The sequence below is a fragment of the Chlorocebus sabaeus genome, chromosome 12 (genome assembly GCF_047675955.1).
Source record: "Chlorocebus sabaeus isolate Y175 chromosome 12, mChlSab1.0.hap1, whole genome shotgun sequence".
NCBI classification, from domain to species: Eukaryota; Metazoa; Chordata; class Mammalia; order Primates; family Cercopithecidae; genus Chlorocebus; species Chlorocebus sabaeus.
Window position 1 is genome coordinate 90,500,784 of NC_132915.1, and position 10,916 is coordinate 90,511,699.

Genomic DNA, 10,916 nt, shown 5'->3' on the forward strand with positions numbered 1-10,916 from the left:
CCCCTGTCATCACAGGGACAATGCAAATGCCACATCCCAGCTCTGGGCCTCACTTTGCTCTTTGCTAAATTGGGAACGGCACCACTGCAAGGGCTGCTGTCCAGCAGACTGTGAGATGCTGAGCACACGCCAGTGCCCACAGCCACGCTGCACGGAGGTGCTCTTCTCTGGACACCCGAGCGAGCTCAGCAGTGAGCCATGCGACTCGTGGAACCCTGGCCTGTCCCACTTGGGATTTTGGGACCTGGGCTTTGAGGCTCCACACAAAACAACAGAATCATCAAGGTGAAATGAAATGAATCATTTAATGAGAATCTTCAAACTGCAGCACTGGCTGAGTACTAAGCAAATCCAGGGGAAGACGTGAAGCCCACCAAGGCGCACAGCCTCAGTTCCGGTGCCTGCCCCAGATCTGAAATGCGACATCCAAGAGCTCGAGGCCTTTTTACCACCCGTTTGTGGAGCACCTGCACCTTTCTGACAACAAGTCTCAAGCCAACTTTCAGAGAGAAAACATGAAGGGAAAAAAAAGATTTCCTTTGGCCAGACAGCTCTTTCTTCCTCAATAAATAGGAACCACACTTGGAACAAAGAGACAGCGTGAGCTCAGTGGGGAAGCACAAGCTTTATTGGCTGCAAGTTCTTCTCAGGAGCCTGGTCTGCTGGGACTGCATGTTCCTGGATGGGCACCCCCAGGCCTAAGCTAGGAAAAGGAAGAAAAAAAAGGAGAATTTTAAGTCCAATGGAGGTTTCTGAAGTAAGACCCCTGACAGAGGCAAACGCAAGACTGTTATTCTCAAAGTGCTTTCAAAGACATAGTTTAGTCAGTAAATATTTACCGACTAAATGACGATGAGATCATACTGCATTCATTCAAGAAATATTCATCAAATGCCTACTATGTGCCAAGCATTGTTTGCTGAATTTCTTACTGGTAAAAATAGCATACAAATGTAAAACTTAGAACCCCCACTGGCGACAGGGCATGATAAAACACAACTTTTCATGCACTGCTGGCAGAAACACACAACTCTCTGAGGAGGACATGTCCCCTGGTTCCCCCTGCACCTTCATTTTTCAAGAGGTCCTTTCTGGCCCTGCACCCCTCCCAACCTTCCACTGGCCTACAGTGAAGACTCAAAGGGCATACCTCCAGGTTTCCTCTGGCCTTCCGAAGGATTTTGTGGGTTACGACCACTGAGGAGAGAGCAAAGAATGCAATGATTAGGGGCACAGATGTCCAGGACAGCCGTGTGAAAGCCAAGTGCAGGGAGGATAAGCCCCACCCCAAAGGGCTCAGACACGTGGACAACATGAGGTCCGAAGCATCCAGACCAGAGGGAGGTACCAAGGGCCCACCTGACCCATCACACACCCCAGAGCCAAATAATGCATCAACAACAGCTCTTTGAGGCCCCGCTAAGCCACCACCTGACAGCGATGCAGAGACTAGAGCACGCTATGCCGGTTCACAGAAGACACCACAGCTCTGCACGGTCACCCGGCTGTCCAGGTATCCCTCAGGCTCACCTCTGTGGGCCAGGGAGGGCAATGGCGCTGGGAGGGTAGAGGCCTGGGCCTGCCCAGCACTCTTGAGTTTCCTAGGCCCTGTGGGAAGCAGCTGTGGGAAGGGACTGTGCCCCGATCACGCAGACCCACATAGGAGGGTCCAAGTTCTACAAATCCAGGTTTTTACCCAGCAGCTCTTAGAGCCAGCTCCAAATGGCCTGGAAGAGAATGCCGCGGGCATGCTGCTTCTCCTCTGCCTGCCCTTCAGCTGGTGGAATAGCACAGCCTGGTTCCCCAGGCAAGTCACATTCTGCCTGGACAGGAGTTGGTTGGGTGGGATGGTTTCAGAGGTCCCTGCCGACGCTGACGCCCGGAGCACCGTACTAGACAGATGCCCTGTGTATCCGAATTCCCAGGAGGGGCGGGCGAGCCCTGGCTTTCAGGTGCAACTGGAAAGGTGGCTCTTCCTTCAGACTTTTTCTTGTCCAACACAAACTCCAGCAGTGGCAAGAATGCCCCTCTTGATCAGAGTTGAGCCTGACAGGGAATCTGTTCTCAACAGGGCTTGGTGAGGGTAAGGAGATCAGCTTACTCCCCATGCTGGAAACACCAAAGGCTTCTGGAGCCGCACCTTTAGCCAACAGTGCCAGAGGCTGTAACAGACTCAACGCCCAGCACACACAGCCCGGCTCCCCAGTGGCTTCTTCAGAATAGGTGTTGTGTGGTGGCCTTGAGAAAATATCGATTTCTTGCCTCACGAAAATTTCCATCTGGAGGTAATGGAGTTTATTTGCAATCTGTGACACTGGGGACGGGACAGACGGTGTGGACTTTGTTTTTAGCCAAGCAAAACGACTCAGAGGTGGCCACTGCCCCTCTACTCCCAACCTGACCTCCTGCTGCAGGGCGAAGTTCTTGACGTGGGGCGCTGGATATGTCTGGGGGGTCAGTCCTAAATCCTCCGACACTGTGTGCGAATGAGGGCGTGTATCTGGATGTCTGCATTTTTCCACAGAGAGACCACAGCTTTCTCCAGATTCACCAAGGGGCCTGAGACCCAGAAAAGATGAAGTATCACAGCTGTGGAGGTTAAAGATGAGTGTGAAAGAGCACTCCATGTCCCTAGAGAACAAAGCTCCTGGCAGAAGAACTAAGGATCACCTGGCTCAAGCTTTGAGGGGACCCCTGCACCTCAACAGCACGGCCGCATTCCAAAGCACAGAAATCCCCACTGCAAGGAGAAGACCGAGGAACACAGCGACAAAAGACTCATCCCAAATCTAGACTGGCCCCAGCACAGAGATGGGACTCACACAAGGGTCTGCCCAACTCAGTCCACGGTTCTTCCCACCTCAACAGAGTGCTGGGAAGAAGGTACTGACCTGAGCTGAACAGTGTTGACCTGGTGACAGGTGGTTCTACCTGTGGCCTCACTGAATACTCCCCCACCCTATGGGGCAGAACTACTGTCCTCGCTTTGCAAATGAGGACCTGAGGCTTGGAACTGAGGCACCTGGTTCCAGGTCACATGGCCAGTGAGAGGCCCCAGGGCATCAGGACTCTTAGGGTCCCACTGGGATGCCCTTTCCTTACTTTCCCCTGTAGACTCTGAGAAGGTATGGTGTCAGTTTGACCAGGTAGCAGTCAGCCCTGGCCTTTGCCCTTCCCCATCACCATGAGGGGATGGAGGAAGAGGAGGTGCTATGCCAACTTTCACCTAGTCCCCTTCACAGAGCAGGTCTGTGAAGTCCGCAGGGCTTGGAGAATTTCCCAGGACCTGGCTCCTTGGGATGAGCTGCAGAGCCTGGCACAGGAGGAGCTGCAGGCCCGGGCCAGCCACCAGCTATGCTGCCTGGGGCAAGCCCCTCACCCTGCTCTGGCGGAGCCTGCTCTGTGCCAGGCCTAGGAGATACGGAGACGGGCAACACCAGCTCAGGAGGGGAAGTGCTACGAGACATTTGCGGCTCTTCTTACTATGAATGATTTGCCACCTCCATGCATAGGAATTGGTCTGGCCTAATGGAAAGAAAGAGGAGGGACTGGTTGAGCATCTCCTCTGCCCCCGAGACTGTGCTAAGTACAATACAGTTTAGGTAGCGTTATCATCCTTATTTTACAGATGAGAAAACTGGGGTGCTTTTTATAAAGTTGCTATTGAACCCGGCCCCACTAGTTAGTCTGAGTCCTTTGGAACTCATGTCTCCAGTTAGAGATGAGGAATCTAAAGCTTAGGGTTTTAGTCTAATGCAGGTCACATAAGAGAGTGGAGATCTGAACTGCGCTCAATCAATAATTCCATGACCTCTGACCTAGGACACAGGGGACCTGGGCTCTAGTTCTGTCCTTTTGACCGACCACAGTACACAACCCATCCAAACCTACTTCTGCAATTTCCTCACCTGTCAATAGGGTTAGCTACCTGCCCTGTGGCTGTTCAGGGTCACAGGCTGCTGAGGAGGAGAGATGCCAGTGCAGAGTTCTGCCTTTTCCTAGACCTGTGCAGAGCATCACTTTCCCCCCACCCGCTGCTCCAAGAGTCTAACCCAAATATTCCACAGATGCCTTAACATGACCACAGCTGCCACTGTCTCTCTCCAGATTCCCCTCTGTGCTCCTTTTCTCTACGAGTGACACAAAACCCTCAACCAGAACCCCACAGACATCCACCACTCTGCCAGGCTGACCTCCTTACAATCTTTCAAAACCATCCCCTCCCCCACAGTCTGGACCCACTGCCCACCTGGGGGTCTGTTGCAGCCACCAAAGAGGTCTTCCCGGCCTCCTGGCCCCTCCAAGCTCAGCCATGGGATCTTGTAACACACACATGGACCCTGCCGGTCCCTGCTGCTCGTCTTGGAGTCCTGTCCACAAGGCTCCTTGCAACATGTTTCCTGCTTCTCCCTCCCACTCAACTCTCACAGGAAAATCCTTTGCACGTCCTAAGCATGTCCCTGAGTACTCAGTTCTCTCTCACCCCTGGGAGCACAGCAGCAAGGCCACAGGGCCATCTGCCAGAATCCTATTCCTGCCCCTTCACTGTCTGACGAACTCCTAGTCATTCCTCAAGACCCAGTCAGTCTTGAACCACCTCTCAGGCCTCCCAGGATGCACTCAGTACATTGTCCTGCAGCTGAGCTGTGTGTCTCCCTCATTAAGCCTGGAACCCTCACTGGCAAAGACTGTCTCGTTCATCTCTGTCCCCAGGGCCTGGCGTAAGGGGCAAAGAACAGGAACTCAGTGCCTGCTCAGTGGCTGAGCGCCTCTCTTTTGCAGTTCAAACACTGCCAGTCTCACAGAGTCTATTTTCAGAAGGTTCCCAGGGGTGGCTAAGGAGAACTCCTACTTGGCAATAATCTCTGTGCTGTGCTTCTCAGAAATGCCCCAGAAACGTTGGACTTTGACAGAAGAGCCGCACAAGGCAGGCTGGCACATCCAGAGAGAAAGTGCTGCAGTCAGCAGTTCTCCTAAGACAGGGAAATTGACACACAGACAGCACAGGCTTGGCCAGGGCCATGTTGCCAACAGGCACTAATGAAAACTCAGCTACCGCCTGCTCCTCTAAATGCAGCAGGAGGGAGTGCTGAGGGTTTAAACCGGGAAACAGAGCTGCTCCCACACAGTCTCCAAAGTGGCTACATCGGAACTGGGACTGACCTTAAAAAAGTTACTTCACCTCACCAACCCTGAGTCTTGGCATCTGCCTTGAGAAGAATTTCTCAAATCCATGCCCTCCTCTGGATCCCCAGCATCGTAGCCACCTTTCCTGTCTGACTAGTGAGTCGGCCTCTGCCTCACTGGTGGAGCAGCCTCCAGCGAGCCATTCTTGCACACAGATGTGACAGGCCAATCCTCTGCCCTGAGCCTGCCACCTTCAGTCTTTCATGAACTACTCCCTGACCCCCAATCCCTCCTGCCTCAATTCACTGTTTGCAGCCTTTACCCCCCAGGGACTGGTTTTGGTTTCTCACATATAAAACCTTATTTCCTGCCTTTGTGCCTCTGTCCATGCTCTTCCCTGTGGGACTGCCACCCCCCGCTCCACGTGACAACACCTACTCTCATTTCACACTCAGCGCAGGGTTACTTTGTCTAAGATGCCCACCTCCCCAGGACGGAGTGACGCCCACCCAACTCCCACCCCAGTGCTCTGCATGTTCCCATCACTGACATACCACACGACTGTCTCCCAGTGAGATGACAGTCCCTGACACCAAGGGGCTGCTCTACAAAGGTGTGTTAAGTGAATAATTTGTCTATGTGAGTCAGAAAGGATGGAGTATGAAAAGAAGCCCACAGACAGGAGGCATGATTACAATCTGGGCTCCAAAGTGGGCAATCCAGCACAGAACTGGGAGCCCTTGGAGGCAGGAAGTGGTCAGGCATAGCGGCCACCCGCACACTCACTCACATTGATCAAAGATGACTTTTTCCTGGCGCTTGCTCAGCTGCAAAAGCTTCATGGTGTTTTGCAACTTCTTTTCTTGTTCAAACAATTTTTTATGTAGTTTGGTGACCTCTGCCTTCATTTCTCCAATCTAAAGAGAAGAGAAATTAGAAAAATGAACAAAGAACATAAAACGTCATGTTACATAGGAAAAATTACAAAGCCATAGAAAAGGATGCTCAACCTCACTAGCAAAAATATTTGAATGGAAACTAGAAGCCTTTTCCTGACAACCGGGAAAAGGCAAAATTGGACAAAGCCCACTGAGGGTAAAGGGAAAGCACCTCGTGGCCTCTGGTGGAAGTGCGGGACGGCATGGCCCAGCGAGCACGCCCTGGCAAGATCTGCCAAACTGAGATGCGCTTAACTCTTTGCCCCAGCAATTCTACACGTTGGCATTTCCCCCAAGGAATAACATAAGCACAAGAAGATGCCTATGTACAAGGATGTTCGTCTCAGCATTGTTCATGGTAGGAAAAAATAACTTCATTTCAGTACAGATCTGGATAAATTATGGTACTTACACATAATACAATAGTTTTACAACTATTAAAAACAATGTTGTAGAGCTCTATATATTGATATCAAAAAATGATCACAGTTAGTGACAAAAGAGCCCAGAACAAAACGCCCTGTATACAAGGCATTCCTGTTCCACAGAACTGAACATAAACGCCCACATCCATAGATGTGTATATTGAGATGTCATCAAAATGTTAACAGCAATTCTCTTCATGAGATATGATTTCAAATTGAGTGGTTTTTTTTCAAAAACTATATATAATGCTGATTTTAAAATTTTTTTAATGTTTAAATCTTCAAAATATCACATAAAAGTATTATGAGGAAAGTATGCTCCATTAGAAGAAACTCTTCTGGTTTTTCAGAGTAAACTCTGGATGGGTGGCAAAACCAGAGTCCCCAGAGCTCTGAGGTGAAATATATGCACGGTGGAGCCCTCTCAGCCGGTCTCCACCAAACCAGCTCACAGGAGGAAGGACACTCCCTTTCTGTCAGGAAAGCACCCTGGCACAGGCCGCTCTCTGCTACGTCGAAACACTTCTGCTTCCAACAGGAGAGATGGTGAGTTGTCAGCTCAGGAAGAGTCACTTTAGTTTGTTCCCAAACTTGTTTATGGTAGCTGTACTTGTAATCAAATTGCATAATTTAATTAAATATTAAGTAAGCCCATGAAATATGTGTATTAAAAGAGCGAACTGGTTGTATGAAAACTAACATATGCTTCAGGAAAGACTTGATAAAAGCAAGTCACTAAAAAACACATTTCTGGCAAATTAGGTGTGGGTGAGACAACTATAAAAGATGTGGGAGGAACACAGTCTAGAAGAATTCTATATTCAAATTGCTTTGCAAGTGTCTAAGTTTTCTCTTCATCTTAAAGAAACAGAAATTGGAAGTGACAGACATACATTATGGATGCAGTTTATGAAAGAAAGAAGATGTGAAACTCCAATCAGCAGACCCATATTCAAAAGAAAAGGCCCTGGCCCTACATCAAAAGAATAGCAAATGAATGTACATTTATCTGTTTTAAGTTAAACTAAAATGTTTAAGGTACGTATCATTTTTTGATTCCCTGACTTAACCTACTTTTAAGATTAACCAGTCATGTCAGGTACAAGGACTTCGACAGTTCTTCCCAAACAGATCCTAATTTTAAACATTAGGTTTGCTTTGATTCTTTTCCTTGGGGCTAAGAGCCCACAAAGATTTTCTGGTCATGGCTCCAGAGGCCACACATTCCAGGACAAAGTCTCTCTACAGTCAATGCCTTAGTCCCACATCTGTAAAACTGGAATAATCATCCCCGATCCAGCTATCACATTGCAGTAGAGTGAGACTCAAATGAGATAATGGAAGACAGCGGGAAGGATCATTTCAAACTCGGCGTGGTTGACCCATTCCTTGTTCTAAAGTCAGCTCAGGTTTCGCCTTTTCCAGGAGGTTGACTTGGCACTTCTTTTAGGCTGGCTACTGCTCCTCTGGGTGCGCCAGGGCTCAGTGTCTCCCCATCACCGCCCATGGCACACTGGAGTGACTGGTCCTTTACTTGTTTGCTTCCTGTACTGACTACACGCTCATTTCCTCCCTCTAACCACCAGTGTCTGGTGCAGAGTAGGTGCTGTGACACCATTTACCCACTCATGGTGGGTTAATTTTCACTGGTGCTCTCCTAACACCCTGTATATATTCTATCCAGTATTTAAAACAGGGAATTTTAATTGTTTACATGTCTGTTGTTCCCCTGGATTCAAATCTTCATTTTTATAGGATGAATATTCCATGGTAGCAACAGCAGGGGCTCAAAGTACAACTCCACCACTCCCAACTATAAGATGCTGAAGCAAGTCACTTAACCTCTTGGGAGTTTCCATTCCTACCTCTGGAAAAGGGGAAGAATCACAGCTAACTCCCTCAAGGTTTCCGCAAGGAGTCAAATGAGACGCTGGGTGTGAGCAGCATGCCTGGTGCTGCAGGAGGTCACCAGAACACCCTTCCCGAGGGCCACAGAGCTGCAGCGCTGAAGCCACTCCCTCCCAGGAGGCCTCAGGCTTCCTCATCAGTGTTCCGCCTGACTTCGGGGACAGAAATTTTTGCTTGTTTTCTTTTTATGGTGAAAAAATCTCAAACATTTACAAAAGCAGAAAGAAGTGAATAATCAATGCCCAAGTGCCCATCCAGCTTCAGCAATGATCAATTCATGGCCATACTTATCTCTACTACATTCCTGCCCATCCTCTCCCCAAGATGATTCTGGAACCAACCCTAGAAGCCAATCGTATCATCTATAAAGTATTTTACTATATCTCTCTAGAAGATTTGTTTTTTGTTTGTTTGTTTGTTTTAAACAGACAGCATCTTACTATGTTGCTCAGGCTGCTCTAGAACTTCTGGCCTCAGGTGATCCTCCCACCTTGGCCTCTGAAAGTGCTGGGATTACAGGCATGAGCCACCACCCCGGCCACAGAAAGATTGTTTTTAAAAAAAAAAAAAAAACCCAACACGGTATCATTATGACACCTTTAAAAAAAGGCAGTAATTCCTTAGTATCACCACATCCAGTCAGTGAACACTCCTGATTGCTTCATAATTTTCCTTTTCTAAACAATTGGTTCAATTCAGGATGCAAACAAGATCCATGTTTTGCATTTGATTATCTCTTGAGTTTCTTTAAATCCAGTGGTTCTCAAACCTGTCTAGAGGGCTATAAAATCAGACTGCCGGGGTGCACTCTCAGAGTTACTGATTCAGCAGGTTTGGTGTGAGGCCTGAGAAGGTGAATTTTTGACAAGTTTCCAGGTGATGCAGATGCTGCAGGTCCAGGGCCCACACTTATGGGAACCACTGTAAATCCATGGGGTTCTCTCCCTCTTTCCCCATGCTGAATCCTTTCTTACTAGGATGAAATATGTTCTAGGCTCATACTATATATCTCCTGCCCCAGACCTAGCAGCAAGCCATTTCTCCAAGGAAACCTAGTTCCCTTTAGTGGGCAAAGGTATCTAGAAACCATAATTTGGGCATCAAGGGCGCTCACTGGTGGTAGAACAGACATTGTTTCTGGAGGCTTGTATGCTGAGAAAGTTCATAAAATTCTTTTAATGGATGATAATACATCACAAGTTCATAATGATATGTGCTATTCAAATTTAGGATTACAAGGTTATTTCTTTGATTTCATATCTCTTTTTCCTTACAGTAAAAAATCAGTTCCCAATAAAATTAACAGTTATTTGTTTTATCTTATGATAGAAATATAATAATTCAGAATATCAATATCAATATTATTACTAACAATATAACCATTAACAAGAGTTTAAATTTTCTTCTTGCCCTTAGAATATTTCTACTAGAAATCTGTGGTCAAAGTACTATGCGTTAGTCATTGAAATGCTTCCTTTTTGTGTTGTTATGCCTACGTTGCCATGTACAGTAAGGTTTGTTTCATCTTGCCAAGAATTTTTAGAAATTGTTTTCTCATTTTGATTTTTTTATAATTATGTAATGCATTTATATAGTTGCAAAGTCAAATCTACAAAACGGTCTATTCAGAGAAATCTACCTTCTATCTGTTACTCTAATCTCTCCCCTCCCACTACTATATGTAGCCTGGTTTGTTACTGTTTATCCTCCATTTAAAAAAACTATTATAAACAAGTATGTGTGTACATTTGTATCCCTCCACACAACTGGTGCACATGATACACACTTTCCAGAGCAGTCCAGACTGCAGGGGATGGTATACTAAATGTAAAAGGCCATTAATAACACTCAAGAGAAAACCAGGTAGTTCAAAAGCCCCCGGGTTGCTGGTGAAAACTTGGAAATGGAAATCAGCATTACACACATTTCACACCAAGCCAAGGCATGGTATGAAACACAGCAGTGACAGAAAAGTGGCTAGAGGCAATTTAACACCACATAGGGGGTCTGTACCCCAGCAACCACACTGGAGCATCTCAAAGGTCCTTTTTCTGGCACCACAATTCCATAACATCAAAGTGAGCATAATCAATTACTCGAGAAACCTTTGGAAGGAAAGGGGTACTCAGGAGCACCAACCCCTCTTGGAACGATTTGCAAGTAGGGAAGAATCAATGTGGCTATAATTTGTGTATGTGTGTGTGTATATATAATATATTTTTTATATATGTGTATGAGCTGTATTCTGTCTATTTAACAGTTACTACAATGTGCTAAGGACAAAAACATTGCATTAAGTGTCAACTGTTTAGTTCAGACATGTTTATGTTAAAATCATGAGGCAGGTACTACTTTGGGTGTATAGAAAAAAATCACTGGTTCATTCAAAAACTATAAATAAAATAGACACTGTCCTCTGAAGGAAAATAGAGGAAGACAGACATTAAACAAGTATACAATTACAACTGGTTGAAAGGTTACGATGAAACAGAAGAGGACTCTATGTTGAAGGACTCAG

The 10,916-nt window shown here is 47.0% G+C and overlaps 1 protein-coding gene across 2 annotated transcripts in view; it reads right to left on the reverse strand.

Moving 5' to 3' along the window:
- Nucleotides 1-286: 286 nt before the first annotated feature.
- CDK5RAP2 (CDK5 regulatory subunit associated protein 2) overlaps nucleotides 287-10,916 on the reverse strand; it is a 186,044-nt gene continuing 175,414 nt past the window's right edge. For both annotated transcript variants that reach the window (XM_007968240.3, XM_007968239.3), the window contains 3 exons: nucleotides 5,918-6,044; nucleotides 1,151-1,197; nucleotides 287-703 (listed from right to left, as the gene is read on the reverse strand). In XM_007968240.3, the coding sequence (XP_007966431.3) occupies nucleotides 647-703; nucleotides 1,151-1,197; nucleotides 5,918-6,044 (231 nt within the window). In that variant the 3' untranslated portion in view covers nucleotides 287-646. The remainder of the gene's footprint in view (nucleotides 704-1,150; nucleotides 1,198-5,917; nucleotides 6,045-10,916) is intronic.